The 16,320-nt window shown below is 38.4% G+C and overlaps 1 protein-coding gene across 3 annotated transcripts in view; it reads left to right on the plus strand.

Annotated features, from left to right (window-relative positions):
- The window catches only part of PDSS2 (decaprenyl diphosphate synthase subunit 2), a 101,397-nt gene that overhangs the window by 69,076 nt on the left and 16,001 nt on the right, over positions 1–16,320 (plus strand). For all 3 annotated transcript variants that reach the window (XM_032443606.1, XM_015858767.2, XM_032443607.1), the window contains exons 4-5: positions 8,369–8,443; positions 16,122–16,292. In XM_032443606.1, the coding sequence (XP_032299497.1) occupies positions 8,369–8,443; positions 16,122–16,292 (246 nt within the window). The remainder of the gene's footprint in view (positions 1–8,368; positions 8,444–16,121; positions 16,293–16,320) is intronic.

Raw genomic sequence — 16,320 nt, forward strand, 5'->3', positions numbered from 1 at the left:
CGTTGATGCTTGCCCAGCACCCCGGTTTGCCAAGATCTCTCTCTGCAAGGCCTCTCAGTGCTCAGGGAAGTCAACAGCTCCTCCCCATTTTCTATCATCAGCAAACTTACTTAGTATGCAGTGGAGTCCTATATCCCGATCATTTATAATAACAGTGAAGAGAACTGGCACTGAAATGGTAATGTTGCCATCCAGGTTTCTAAAAGCATGAATAATCATCAGAGGCGAGTTCATACAGAAATTATCAAAGTAGATTTTTCATAAAATTGCAGGAGGTGATGTCTGTCCTCAGTGAGTGAGATTTGCATATCACCTTCACTCTTGTAATAGCTCAAACAGTGGAATATCACAAGTTCCGTTTTCTCGGCTTTATTTGAAGCCTGTTTCTTAACCGTCATAGAAGATTCATATTGAGAGTATGTATGTAGTAGGGTGAAAAGCAATGGACTCTGTTTGTGGTGACATACTGTATTGACAGTATTTTCTCAAAGAGCCTTTTTTGACTGAGGACTAAACGCATTTTGACACTCATCTTTGTTTGGATGGGATCTTAGGGCACATTTGTTCCAGAGGTGGACTTTTATTATTTTCTAACAACACAGTTAATAGATTATGCAGAACTGAAAGTGACAGCATATAGTCAGATGTCCACCTGAAGTACAGCCTCAGTAAAGAATATGCTTTTTAGAAGTGAAATTAGATTTTTGTGGTGATTCATTTGCAATTCAACACAGAGCAATACTGATAGAAATGTAAGATTTGTCTGGATTGCCTGTCTTAATGTCCCAAGAGCCTGGCTACTCTTCTGAGGCATACGCTAATATTTACCGTTCCTTAAGAGAGTATTTAGCATCTGCTTTGTAGTGCTAGTTTTCTTTCTCTAAAGAGAAAATTCTTATTGTTACTTGTGCTGCAGAAGTGCATGTGCAAAATCAGCTGTGGTCCTTCTCAGACAGCTGCTACTATCACAGAGTGCTCATGGTTGAAAGGAACCAATGGAGGTCATCTAGACCAAGCCCTGGACTCAAGAAGGGGCACCCACAGTGTGTTGCCCAGCAGAGCCATGTCCAGTTGGGGTTTGGAGCTTTGTCTCCTGGTGGAGAAAGCCCCTTTGGGCAGCCTGTTCCAGTGTATGACTGCCCTTACTGTAAAGCGTTATCGTGTGTCCAGATGGAATTTCATGTGTTTTGATTTGTGCCCATTGCCTCATACTTTCAGTGGGCATAACTGAGAAGAATCTGGCTCTGTTTTCTTCGTTCCCTCCCTGCAGATGTTCTCACACAGCGTACTGCTAGTAGGAAAAAATGTATGTTGTAAGTAGGGTGATAGATTCAGTATCTTCCTCTCTTCTTGCACCGCAAGAAGGCTGGTCTTTGAAGCAGACCTTCCCGCAGTGAAAAAAATTTTGGTGAGTGTCTTTACATCAGGAGACACTTTACTGCAATAATGCAGTTAAGTACATACTATGGTAGCAGTTTGTAGATAAATTAATTGTATTTTTAAACAGAATACTCCTGTTGGCTAGCAAGAGGATTTAATTTTTGGATTGACAGAAACTGCTGGTTAATAATAGCATTTTATAGTTCAGCAGCATTTCACTTCAAGAATCTGATTTCTGCTCCTGGTACATCAGAGCAGGCTGTTGATTTGATAGTTTTAACAAACATCTGCAGCTCGGTTTAGTTGATTCCATCTGTCAGATGCTACGTGATATTGCTTCTGATGCACATTTATTCAGACATAGTCTACACAAAGTAGTTAATACCACTTGCAGTGAATCATTTTTGTCATCCTGAAGCTGATAAAAAAATTTTTTTTTGTTCATTTTGTGGATTAAAATCTACAGTTTCTTTGTGAAAACACTCAGCTGTAGTGGTTGTCTGCCCCAGCATGACTGGACATAGTGTTTTTTCAACCATGCTGTCTTGGATCAATTATTGATCAGGAGGGTTTTTATAGCTACAGAGCCCTGTAGTCCTGGTACCATCTTTGTTCACTGTTTTTGTATGTAAGACATGCAGAGAAATAGATACCCCTTTGAAAAAGGTCAAGTTGAAGAAACCACATACTTCTTTAACCTGAGTCACTCAATAATAGATGGCTGAGTGCTTCAGTGCAAAGATATGTAAAGATTTCTGAAGATATTAGTATAATGCATAAGAAACCAACTGAAGGTAGGGAAGAGATAGTGACATTTCTTCTATTAGTTTTGTTATCATTAAGGAAAATAACTGAGTTATGCATTGCAACTCTTTGTGTTTGTGTAAACCCCTTCTGTGGATAGTGTTACCTCAGTATAAAAAGGAGTCACTTAACTTTGTGGAAAATCCTCAAGATAAACTGACCTTAAGTTATGTATTAAAAGTATTAATAATGTTTGAATTGACTGCTGATATTTATTTTGAATATCTATACGTTGTTTTGAGTATGAATCTAAATGTGTGTAGTTACAGCTAGGAAGTACCTTTTTTATCAAGTTGTGTGTGTGGGTGATGTGTGTACTTTGCACCTTGCGTTTTTCTTCCTTCATTGGTAATAGAGTGAAATAAATTTGTTTTCAAAGAGCACTTAAAATTCATTTAGAAAGCAGATCGCTGTGAGGACTCTTTTTCATGCGCTTCAACAGGAAGAGTGGCTGCTTAAAAAAAATAAATAAAAAGAAGGAAGAAAGAAAAAAGCTCAAGTAGTAAATCCAATAGGGTACAATAAAGATAACATAAAATCTTGTAGCTGGCATGCATCTCTACATGTGTGACTAATGACGCTTCAGGAGATTACCAGGGAAGAAATTTAAATTTCAGTATTCTTGGCATTCCATAGAGTTTTTGCTCTCTTTTTTTAGATATTATTGAACAATCAGAATTCTGCCTACTGAGTTTCATCTGTAGCTTCTTAGTGTGGCAGTGCGTCTGTGTCAAATGCAGGAGAATATTTGGTTGTAAGAGTTTTTCATTGAATTTTTGTGTGTGAAATATTTCCAAAAATTAACACTTAGTAATGAGAGTAGAGAAAAAGTAGCAATACGGTCAAATGTAAGTTGAAGGAAGTTTTATCCTTATATTTAATGTTTCTTGGCTATATGATTTTTCTTATTGGATGGTGAAGTCTTGCAACATCTTCAGTTTTGTTCATGAGCATCAAGGGGGTAGGGTCTGTCACAGCAGATGTCTAAGGAAAGAATATCATTCCAAGACCAGCAGCCCAGAGAGACAGAGGGAGACTAAGAAGGAAAAGAATAACTCGTGGCTCTTCTTGAAAGGAATTTGGCAAAGCTACAGAATTTTTTCAAATAGAAATCAGAAGGGTGAGGAACAAAGACATACCTGTTGTTGTGTTCTCCCTACCGCTGTTTTCCATTTCTCCCCAAAAGCTTCATCCTTTCTCTGACATTCCCCTTGAAAATATCTGTTTGAGTCTGGAGAGATACTGTGCTGCTTTTTCTAAATAACCTGTTTAACCAATACCATTTCAGCTGCTGAATTTCAAAACTACAATTAAAAAACACCACATATTGAATGGAACTCAAATTCATTCTGTTTTTAAACTAGGGAAATTGGGAAAAAATATATCTATTCAGTGTTGTGTTGCAGTGAACTTGAAAAAACATATTTCAAAGATGATTGCTTGAGTTGCTGAGCTGATGGCAGTAATGTCTTCCTTTCATCCACTGTGTTCAGAACTCCTGTGAAGAAAGAGCATTGCTCAAAATCCCTTTTTTTTTCACTACATTTGAAGGAATTTGTCACATCTTACTTTTGAAGAAAGCACTCTAGTCCTACCAAAAAATGTCTTATATTCTGAGATTTCTCTGCACTTGTTTTAATTTCACTTTAATAAAAATAAGTGGATTAGTTTTGTTTTTGTTTTTGTGGGCACTGGAAGCCAGAACTGGGCTGCTACACCTGTGTCAATGAATACTTGGCCCTATTCTTTGTCATTGTGTACAAAGAATTATTTGAGAATTATGATCCTGAACTATCATATATGTTGGTCACGAGTGACCTATCAGAAAGATTTTGTCTGAGTTCAAGAAAGGGAGAGAGGAGTTTCAGTGTGCAGTTGTTGGAACATCCCAAGCATTTTTTGAACCACCAGGACAATTTATATTTGCATCGAAGAAGTTAGAATGTGAGCTCTGCTTTGCTATGGAATCAGGCATGTTGTGCTTATGTCCAGAATTTATATCATGTCATACACTTTCTCTGTCTAGGTAGAAGGGAATATTCTAACTTTATCCATGTATTTCTTTTCCCTGTGTTCATGGTAAACTGATGGCCTGTGTCAAGCTTTTCATTAGCCGTACTCTCCGAGACCTCTGCAAGACTGCTCTCAAAGAGTTCTGCTCCCAGTCTGTATACATATCTGGTACTGCCCTGACCCAGGTGCAACACTTTGCACTTGGCCTTGTTGAATCTTATTAGGCTGATGTGGCACCATTTCTCAGGCTTGTCCAGGTCCCTTTGGATAGCGTTCCTTCCTTTTATTGTGTCAACTATACCACCGAGCTTAGTTTGGTCTGCAGTCTTGCTGAGTGTGCTGTCAAGTCTTGAAGAGTTAATCGCGCAACACCCCTACCTCCCCATGGGGGAAGTGAGGGGAAATAGGAAAAAACAACTTGTCAGAGATAAGGGAACTAATTTATTAAAAGGAATGTGAGAGAATACAGAGTAATTAAGAATAATACATCAAATGATCTGAAAACAGGAGGAAAGAGAGAGAGCCCAACTCCTTATTGACTGGCAGTCATGACTGGCCTCCTGGAAGGGCAGAGAGCTCTGTCTCATCACCCAGGTTCAGAAATCACCTGGGAAGTACTGGAGACTTCAGGGAAAAATTAGTTAGTCTCTTCTCAGTGTATCCACTTCTCACACAGCTAGAACCCTCATGAGAATAGCTGAGACTGCCAGAGCTTAGACCCAGGAAGTTCAGTTCCCCCGTGCTTTGCTCCAACACCAGACAGCTTGCTGCATGATGTCATGGTATGGAGTACTGATAAAACCAGGACAATGTGTACTGAATTCATCTGTCCATGTTGTTGATAAAGATATTGAAGAGCACTGGTCCCAAGACAGGTCCCCAAGGGACACCACTTGTCACCAGCCTCCACCTGGAGATTATGCCATTGACTACAGCCCTCTGGCTATGACCGTCACAACTTTACAAAATGTCTTAGGTTCTACTTAAGGGGGAAAAAAGAAAAAAAAAGAAAAAAAAAAAGAAAAAAAAGGCAAAACTACTGAACAAAATGTATTAAAAGACTGTGAAATGATCTATGAGATCTTTAACTTGTCACCTGCAAATCCTTGGCCAGCCCCTTGTTTGCTGCTAGGCTTCCTCGCTCTTTGATGGGCAGAGAAGGTACCACTTTGGGTGATACTGATGCAGAATGGAAAGGAAAATATGGAGTGGAAATTCATTTTCTGTCAATACAGAGCTACTTCTCCACTAGGAGAGACTAGGATTCTAAGCAATGCATGGAGGAGTGAAAAATAGTGGGGAGAGAGACTATGAATAGCCTGCCTTTGGTCTGTAGAGATCCTGCTGTTTTGAAGCACTAGTTCTCGCAGTTCTTTCTTCTCTTTCCCAGTCTTTGAACTTCTTCAGAATGGAGCTCAACCTTCAAATGATAACAGAAGGAAAACAGTTTGGAGCATGTGATTTTCATCTACCTTTCCTACTCTTCAGACTTGCTTCTTAGAAATGTTGAAGAGCTGAACAGGGCACTGGTGCAACAAAGCACAGATGAGAACAGGGGCGACCTGGATGCTGTTTTCTGCTCTTCCACTGGCATGTTACATGACTTTGGGGAAAATAAATTCCCTATTGTTCTTTTTCTCTTATATAAAACAGGAATAAATAAATTTTACAGTGGACTTTAATTGCGTTCAAATTTTCTGATGAATAAAGAAGAACAAATTGGTGTATCATTGGCCACATGAGTGCTACTGAATCTGTAATAATCTTTCTTCCTCTTTGTCAGTTTGGGGCACAGAGGAAGAATACCTGTTTTCCATGTTTTTGATTGCATTCTTCTGCACTCGAGACCCCAGGCCACTGATGTTAAGTAGCAAATACTTTTCATAGATCAGACTAAGGGGCAATGAAGTAACAGAGACTCATGCAAGCATCCCACTGTGCTCTTGAAACTGGAACTTCATTTCTGGTAATGATCTGTATGGCCTTGTGTTTACCTTAGAAAAATAATTTGTGAGAGAAAAGGAGAAATTTGGATAGAAGTATTGCTGTTATTTAACACTTAGTGAGAATATGTCACTGAAGGCCTAATAGTGTTTAATATATAAAATCTTCTAATTCGTAAATATGTAACTCTCTGAAGATGTTTTATAAACTATGAGAGGAAGAGGTACAATTGTCCACAAATGTTTTCACTGAGATTGTTTTAAAGTCAGTTAAAATTGCCTTTGAGAGTAGAGTTGCACTAAAAAGAGAGGAGAGATGGAAAGGAGAAACCCCAAAACAGGGTCTTGCTCAGTCTAGAGTTTCAGGAGAGAGAGGAAGAGGTCTAGTTATCCAGAGCCAGATGCATTGTTAAAGTTCATACTATCACTTTGACATTTAGAGTAGGACTCAGTGTCTTTGTAAATTCCTCTTCGTATTACCAGTGTAGGTCTCTGAGCTCAGACTGTTTCACAAACCATAACATTTTTTAGCGAGTGATTGATCTGTATTATATGTCCTAGCCATCAGAAGAATCTTGGGATGTTGCTTGTATAAACTGTAATACAATCTGATCTTGGGCATTTTGTTACAGACTTTCATAGACCTATTGGCGATACTCAATCCTCCTGGATTTGGGAATAGTGCTTATCTGATACCTTTAAGAAAAAAAAAAAAAGAAGAAGAAGAAGAAAAGAAAAGAGAAAGGAGAAAAAAAAAAGCCCTCATTTTCTCTGTTCCCCACTTAAATAACTCAACACATCTGGTAACACTGTAGGATCATTGTCCTTTCAGTTCCTCTGCAGTTCATATTGCTACAATAATTCTTAGGTATCTAGTTTCCTAAAGGGCAATGTGATTTTTATTTTTTTAAGGCTGTTTTTATGGGTCTTCCAAATTAACCCATATGCATTGCAAGAAAAAAACATGACTTTTAATCAGCAGCATTTCTAAAGTTAGCGCTTGCTCTGTGTGTATGAATATGTATACGAAGCAGCCTTAAAAAAAAACACACCACCTTTCTGCTAGTACTGAAAACTAACATGCAAATGTGTTTTTATTATCAAATAAGGTCTGCCCAAATGTTAAAATATCTTTCCGTTAGGGGTTTTATCATTTGACTTCTTGTGTTCAGTTACAAGAATGATAAAAACTGAAACTAAATCTTTTAATTCAATAAGAATGAGGCTGAATTTAGGAAGCAAAAAGGGGAATCAGATACAGAATCATATGCATAGGAAATGAAGCATTCAAGAAATCAAAACTGCAGGGGTAGCCTTAAGGTGTCCTTATTTGGAATGCCTGCATTTAATTTTACAGTAAATCTGAGTATTTTGTTCCAATTAAGACAGTTCACGTGCACAACTCTTAAACTGTACAGTAGTTCCAGGGAGACCATGGAATGCTTGTTTTACATTCTGGATCAAGTTCAGATTTTTAGGCTTCACTTGAATAAAATAAAAAGTCTGAACCCTGAAGATAATACAGATTGATAAATCTGATTTAATCATTCCCGTGTTGCAGACTTCCAGAGTATGTGGTACAGCTGAGCCTCAGGCCATGCGCTAAATACATCCACAGTATGTGGATATGTGGATAAATACATCCCAAGACACCCGAATACCAAATGATCACATTTGAAAGGTTACCTTTCCATGGATTCTGACTTTTCTGTATTAGCTGCGAAGATTAGAATTTTAACAGCTCCCAATGAGAGGTATTGTGAAGTGTTTACTTGGCAGGAAAAAAAGAACAGCAAAACAAAACCAAGCCCAGATGAGGTGTTGTTTTATATTCATGAACTGGGATTTGGTAGCTCTGCAAATGTCCTGTCAATACACTCCGTAGTTCATACTTCAATTTTTTAAAATCTTTTTTAAATATTTATTTTAAAATATTGGGTTTTATATATTACTGTCCTTCTAAAATTCTTTTTTAAACATTGGGTTTTATATATTATTTAAAACTTTGATAGAAGAGTTACAGCGGCGCAGGCTTTAGCAGGGAGACAGGATCGTGCTTGTGCAGAATGTATCCTGGTAATTCCTGCAGTCCTTCACATCTAGCTTTATACAAAGGAAGTTGAAAACCATGTACCTCTCTGCAAGTCAGGCAGTAGCTTTTCTTCAGTTATGACTTAATTTACTAGTAAAGATCTAAGCCTGTTTTTGTTTTTTCTCTCCTTTTACAGGTTGTGGAGCTCATATCAAGTGCTATTGGTGATTTAGTTCAAGGTATCTACTATGAAAATTCAAGATCATCTGAGGTAAGAATTTCAGTAATTTGGCATACTCGAGACATTTGGTGGTATTAATGTGACTACAGTAAATGCTGCAACTTTTTAATCTGTTTGAAACAGAAGAGGAAGGGGGAGGAAGAGAATGAGCTGCAGTCATGGTGAGGTTCAGCACTGACGTCACTGTGGCACCTGTGAACACTGAACCTTTGCAGAAATGCTTCAGTGTGTTCTTTTTTCGGTGTTTTAAGTTTGATAACTTGAACATCTGTTTTGGTGCTGAGGAGTTAGAAATGTAGTACTGCACTTTTCTCCACTGTAGACTGTGTGCACGTATTGCAGAGTTGGTGTGGGCAGAGGCAGTGGATGTCAGTGTTTCACACCAAAGAATCATTTCTCTCTTCAAGGACAATTGTGGATGTTCAGTGTCACAGTCTTGTGTTTTAATCTGTGTGGCAACAACCATAATGAAGATGTAGCAAATCAGGTCTAGGTGCTTTTGTCTTCAGTAGAATATTTAAGGAAATTTGTTGAGATACAGAAGACTTACATGAAGTAAGTTGGCACGAGCTGGATGTTGGAGCAAAACTGACTTTTATTTTGTATTGCCTGTATCTTAGCATGTGTAAAAACTGATAATTAAAAATTGCCGTAACCTCTGCAGGTTTTAAATAGCAAGTTTACACAGTATGGCAACAATCAGCAATGTGTGTATGTAAATATGTATCTTAAAATCTACTGCAGTATATAGTTTTATTTCTTATGTTTTCTCATGTGCCTAGTTTGCCTCAGACACTTGTGTCTTAATGTTCAGCATATAAGATGGCAGAAGTTTATGGATACATTTGTATGTGCTGTGTATTCAGATCGCTGTTCTGACTTTCTGTTGCCGTGTTGCAGTATGCAGCAAAATAAATCAGCTCATACAGGTTACAGCCACAGTAGGCTCCTGCATTGGCAGCTCTACACCAGGCAAAACCACAGTGTGCAAAACAGAGAGTGTCAGGCTGTGGATGTGCTACAGCTGGGCCACAGAAAGTGTTGCATATGATGGAGGCATGTTACTTCAACTAACCTTGCTTCAGCTTATCCATCTTCTCTTGGCTGAAGCCAGTTAGCAGGGAGTGCTCACACTGCTCCATTGAGCAGTTCCCTCTGGGGAGGTGAGGGCCTCTAGCAAGAAAGCTTTGTTGGGGGCTGCAGGCAAGGGACAGTGTGCTTAGAGCCACCCCCTGGCTCCTGTTCACAGTGGAGGTGTGGGAGCAACACTGAGCACTTGACAGTGCTCCTGCACCTTCTGGGTTAGATCTGAGTAAGCAGCACTTCAGTCTGCTTGCAAGGGCTGCGCTGGGGGTTTTACAGTAACGTAGATGGTATCTTTGAGATCTTTGCAAAGAAGTTAAATTGTATTTTCTGTGTTCAGGCAGGTTTCTAAATACAACCAAACCCCAGATACATTATATTTAGAAGAGCAACAGCTGCCTTTATGGTTAGGAGTAAAGTTCTACTCATTGATCTCATCAATGAGGTTGTATTTTAACAGTGGGTACTGTATAAATAAGAAGTGTTGAGGACTCTTTTTGGGCTCCTGCCATCACAGAAGGTCAAACTCTTCTTTTTCTTCATTTGGCAAAGCACCGAGCTGACAGTTCTGACGCAATTACATCATCTTAGAGGAACTTGAAAGTAATTGTTTTCTATTGCAGTACAGAAGCACTCCAGATGTAGACTGCAGAGGAAGTGTGAGTTACACTACATACAGCTGCATGGTGTTTGCCTACCATGGCCCAAGTAGAAGATGCTTACTTTGTTTTAGTGGCTTATTCTGTCTAACAAGAACTGGAAGTACGGTATACTCTTCCTAGGAGAAATCCAGTTGATTCAAAGCATAATTTGAGTGGTGGCATAGCAGGTACTGAAAATTACATGACAGTGTCTGAAGTTTAGTTTTACAATGTATGTGGCCTCTTGAGACCAAGAGCAAAGAAGTGTAGCAACTTTTCTTCCTTTTTTAAAAAATTCTGTCCTTTATGAAATGTAGATCCTTGTTGTGTATTTAGATATATCCCTGTCTCTTTTCTTGCTATTCTGTGGCATTGGCCCATTCATATGCTGACCATCTCTGTAGCAGAGATTGCAAAATGGTCTAAGTCAGCTATTAGTCTTTATTTGTACCTTTTGTGCATCTTCCTTCCATCACCAACTGCAATTTGACCAAAACCATAATTTGAATGACATTTCCTGGAGGTAAGACAAATACTTTAATCTATTCCACAACTAAGTCTCAAATGTCAAGCTTACTTTCTTTTTAACGGTGGGGCATAGGGATGTTAGTAATGACATTTTCATTGCTGGGAATATCTTCAATTTAGAAAAGTGGAAGGATGTCTTCTCACTCTTTTTTCTTCTTCTTTTTGAGGCAGGAAGGTTGTGGTTCTTATGTTAAGTGTGCCTTTAATTCAACTGTTATAAAACTTCTCAGTAGCATAAAATGGACTCATCTCTTGTTCAGCGCTGAGTTGTTTGAGTTTTGCTAGGTATTTTTTCTCTTTTACTTCAGATAAAAATAACTGAACTCACCTTTCCCCTTTGAGATCCTAAGTTCATGTTTATCCAAGAATGTACTTTCAGCTTGCTTCATTTGGATGACCCTATGGGAGAATTAAAAGGATCTTTGACCTGACAAGGCTGACCTTATTTACTACTGAAGATGTATAACGGATATAATGATTCGACAGCTCTCATTACCACTTCGCTCTCTGTAAAACTGCATGCAGTCCTGCAGCCATCCCATTGTAGTATGTGCTGCTTGGTTGTTCTTGATTGGGTCTTCACAGTGTGGGTCATTATATCTGTGTAGAAAGGGGGAAAATAAAGATTGTTTTAGCTTTTTATCTTTATTTGCAGTGGCAGTCCTACCTTTAAAGTGTAGGCCTCAGTTGCAAGCACAACCTAAAGATTAGGGCTACTACTTTTGTTGCAAGTAGTATATAGATGTGGTTGAAGATGTTGCATTAATGGCTTAAGATAATGTTCTGGACTGTAAACTGGAACACAAAGGGGCAGTGAAATAAATTTTTGCAGCTTTGTGCTAAATCGCATGTCAGAACCCCAAATTCTGTGACTAAAGGGCACCATTCCTGCTTCCATCTCCTCCTTCCATTCCTGCTTCCTCTCCTACATCTAGTTCTAATTTGGAAGTTAAAGTGTATGCCCTTAGTGAGTGCAGTGATTATATTTGCCTAACATGGCCCTCACTCATTATCACGGTGTCTGTTTTTAACAGAACAAAACGCTGTGCTGGATCTCTTATTTCCTACTTTTAGAAGAGTGAAGGCTTCTGAAATGTTTGCCAGCTCACAGAATACTTTTGCACTTTCAGAAATCTTCTGTCGTAATATCCCAGATCATTTAACAAATACTTGAGTGCGTTGGATCTTGTATGTTACTTGGCAGACTATTTTTTAAAGTATTATGGATTTCCATAGGAAACTGTAGTGTTCTTTTTTTTTCTCACCTCCAAATAATCCAGCTGATGCTAGATGTGTGTTACCAAACCTCATTTTTAATATCAGAATGAGGCTCTTACATAAGATATTACAGTTTCAAAGATATTCTTCTGGTGGCCGTAAAGTATTATTGAAATTTTCAATTGAATTCTTTGAAAATGGGGTCGAATTAGTGTGTAAAACAACTATGAAAAAGAAATCTCTTTGTAGCACATACTCATTGTACCAAATAGTGATTTAGTCAGTATTAACAGACTTAGACTAATATCAAACAGAAACTTATTTTCCTGCAAAGCACAGGCTGTATGCAGTGAGCTATACCCGTTCTTTGTTGATGTTTGGTCACCAGTCCTGCTTTGAGGGGTTGTGTTTTGGGGTTTCAAGGCCAGGTTGGATGGGACCCTGGGCAACCTGATCTAGTAATTGTGGAAGTTTGGTGGCCCTGCCAGTCAGGGGGGTTGGAACTTAATGATCCGTGAGGTCCCTTCCAACCCAGGTCGTTCTGTGATTCTGTGATTCTGCACGTGTTCATCAACTGGAGACAAACAGATCCAGCAAGCACGAATACATCTGTTTATAGCTTGTATGAACCACATGCAAGATGTTTTGCAAGGCCTTGCTGTAGTTAGAGAGATTGATAAGTGTATCGGATTTTACCTATGTAAAATAATCGTTCTTGATCAATCTAATGTGAAACTTTTAAATATTAGAACTATTTCAGAATATTCCTCTGTGTTTATGTGGGTTATTTGCCTGTTGAGAATTGAGCTATAAAGCTTGGTGTCAAAGTGGTTCAGACATCTTGATGGTTTTGAGCGACGGCAGATGGCTGAGAAGGAGCTGCCATCGTATTGATTAAAATAAAGCTTCCCTTCATGCGATCTGTATCTGGCTTCTGCTCTTTCCTGTTTTTGCATATGATTTTGTGCACTTCTAAGAAACTATTGTCATTCATGTTTCTTTGAATATGTTTTCAGCTGAACTGCATATAACCATTTTCTCTGGTGTGACATATCAAACCGCTTTTGCACTGGGGATACTTGTTACCGTAACAATGAAGACCTGCCCCTCTATGACCGCATATTTTGTCCTGCAAGTTCATTTTCTGAGAGTTCCACCTTTCCTGTTGCCTGGGATGATTGTTTCAGACCGAATTTAAATTACAGAAGTAGTTTAACAGAAAAAATCTCTCAACTATCCAATTTCTTTCTCACAAGACAGTAAGTGACCTTGACATTAATAAAAGTGGGAGCACCCTCAGCTTTTCATTTCCCTCTTCCAGTTACTGCTTTGAAAAATTAGTTTTTAAGACACCGATTCTTGGAGTTTTCAAATTGTGAGTGTGAATTATCAAAACATGTTTGCAAGAAAAGCAGACCTGCTGTTAGATAGACCCTTGAGGACCGTTTTTCTTGAGCATAACTGGAATAGAAGTGGTGATTGACAAAGGTGCTTCAGATATTGCACTCCCATGCCAGCACTCCTCAAAGTGCATCTGGACCTGGAATTGACTGCTTTTTTGAGAGATGGTGAGGGATTCAGTTGTCTTCACCCAACCTCTGCTGCACAAGCAGCATGAGAGTTGATGGGGATCCAGACCCATTTCTTGAGGGCAGAGCATTGTAATGATGTTCCTCTGTAGGTGTGAAATGTCTGAGCCCTGTCCAGTACAGCTAGAATTAATAAAGGTAATAAACATCACAGTTACTTCAGATTTCAAAACGTCTCGAAACCAGAACTAGTTTCATTTCTTCCTTGATGTTTTAAAGTCATGTTTAGCTCTTAACATAGATAGTTGTGTAGGACTGCAGTGTTGCTGGCAGACAGTTGTATGGCATGAAAGTTGTCTTTGGTAAAAAATGCTATTTCGTTTGTAAGAAAATCTTGATGAAGAAGAGTTGTGTTTGCCTCCATTCTCTTAACAAGCAGAAGCTTTAGAAATGTGTGGTCAGAAGATTTTCTATGGCTAAAATCAGCTATATTTTGGCTTGCAAACTTAATTCTAAGTTGCATCCGTATGAATGTAATCCAGTTTTAGACCTTGCTTCTTTCTGTATCCTAGGGGTTCACAGTACTATGTTTTTTAATGTCTTGGATTCTCATCCTTTTTTGGAAGTTATATGTCCATTTCAGATAGATGTAGCTTTACACTGTTCTCATCCCGTGGACAGGAGCTTCTTGTGCACTTCCAAACATCATCGAATCAATTTCCTCATGTGCGCTGAGTTGGAAGGGCTGTTTAAGCTGCTTCAGTTCCTGCATTATTCGATTAAGCCTGCATTTCTCTTACTGTTCAACGGCTCAGGGAAGCTAAAATGTTCAACCCATGGATGTTCTGAAAGATATTTTAACTTCATGAACTGTTTAAGGATACCTTAAGAGTATGTTTGTCTTGGTTGGATTTAAAACAAATAATGATAAAAATCACTGCCAGTTTCCATTATCATCGAGCACATTTTAGTAAATCCTGTTCTTTCTCTGAGCAGATTGGTTGTTAAGCAAAAGATTGTGTTGCGTCTTCCAAGAGCTCCTGTTTTCAAATTTAAAATGAATGGATCTATATCTGAGTTCAGGGGGGGGTGGATGGGGAGGGAACCTATCACTTGATACAGAGGAAACTACTTGAATTAAATGCTCGTTTTGACATTTTGCCAGTCATGGGAATTTGCACATGCTCTGGGCTGAGTCAAGATATTAAAACAAAATTACAACAGTAAAATGAAACACGAGGAAAATTCAGGCTTGACTTTGTAAGTTATCAAATACGTAATAGCAAACATGTGGTTTCTCTGTTCTTCACATTCCTTGTATAAGTTAATAGTATGTCTGAAAGCAATGGAATTTTGATACAGCACTGTGTTACTTGGCATTGCAGTATTCTCCTACATTTTCCATTAGTCTCAAATTATCCTCTCCCTTGTAACGCAGCACTTCTGAGTGACATCCATAAGGGAGGAAAATTAGAGCTGAATGGGTGGATTCTATTTCATTTGTTACCTATTTCATGACAGATAATACCTTGTGAGAAAACTATGGGGTCACATAGAACTACTACGTGCCCATTGCTAAGTAATTTAATTGATGTCACTTTGAAGGAAAATACTTGTTATGTTGGAGATTTTTATATTACTCTTTTGAAGAATGTTTTGGTTTAGTGTATGCTGTATGTTTGACTGAACTGAGAAATTACCAACTTTTTAACTTGTATATGCCTGATTTTTTTTTTCCTGGAGTTTCTCTTTACTGGTTTTTGCTTTTTATAAGCAAAACAATGTGGTCTTTTCTATTTATTTCTATCTTCTATTTGGAGAATACATACAGGTGTGACAGTGATGTGTATATGTGAGGAAGTTTACGTGTCTCATCTAGCTTTGAAGACTTAGTAAAACAGTAAAATACCAATGCAAATGAGTTCATATTTGGGGAAGAGAAGATGGGATTCATGTTAACTAAAACACATTTCCATTTTTTAGGAAGAAATTCCCATTAATGTTTTAGATATAGAGGATCTGGGAAAATGTTAAACATATTTGACCTTAGTATCAAGGTGATAAAGTTCACTAGAGGCATCACTGAGATCTCTGTTAGGCCTCGGGGAAAGTTAATACCAGGTTTTCATCATCAAACATGGCTTTATTTATTTGTTTTGAAATACTTTCAGTTTTTCCTGGAAAGGAAGAGGTACGAGTCCTTCATCACTCACCTTCTTCTTTTGCAGTTCTACATGCATTGTCGTGTTGTTTTTTTTTCTCAACTGCAAAGAAGAAATGTTAGTGACTTCTGAGATGGCATCCTGTTTGTTTGGGATTGATGGTTCTTAATTACTGGCAAGAGGCTGAAATATAGACATACTTTGCTTTCTGATTTCGTTTTTTCTCCCCAGTACTGCAGAGGGAGTACAATTGACAGTTAATGTTCAGGGTAATAATGAAGTCATTTAGAAAAGGATCTATGTGGAATCTGTTGATGACTCCACATATTTTATTTGCTGTTCTTTTTGAGCAGAAAACAAAAATTTGTTGTTTGTTGAATTTTCTGGCGTATTTATTCTGGTATTTTTCTCTACCTATCCCCAAAAGCACTTCTCCAGAGTTTTGTTACTTACCACATGTTGCATTTTCCTCTGCCACAATGCTAACTTCCATGAGCTGACAGTTGCAGTTTTGGTGTTTTCATTTTCATCTTTATTTCATTTACAGAACTGTCTTACAGATGACATCGGAATATCTACATGGAAGGAACAGGTTTTCCTGTCACATAGTGCCTTGCTGGCGAAGAGCTGCCAGGCTGCAATGGAACTAGCAAAGCATAGCACTGAGATTCAAGACATGGCATTTCGGTATGGAAAGCACATGTCCATGAGTCATAAGGTACACCTTTTTCTTCCAATCTAAGATT

The sequence above is a fragment of the Coturnix japonica genome, chromosome 3 (assembly GCF_001577835.2).
Source record: "Coturnix japonica isolate 7356 chromosome 3, Coturnix japonica 2.1, whole genome shotgun sequence".
NCBI lineage: Eukaryota > Metazoa > Chordata > Aves > Galliformes > Phasianidae > Coturnix > Coturnix japonica.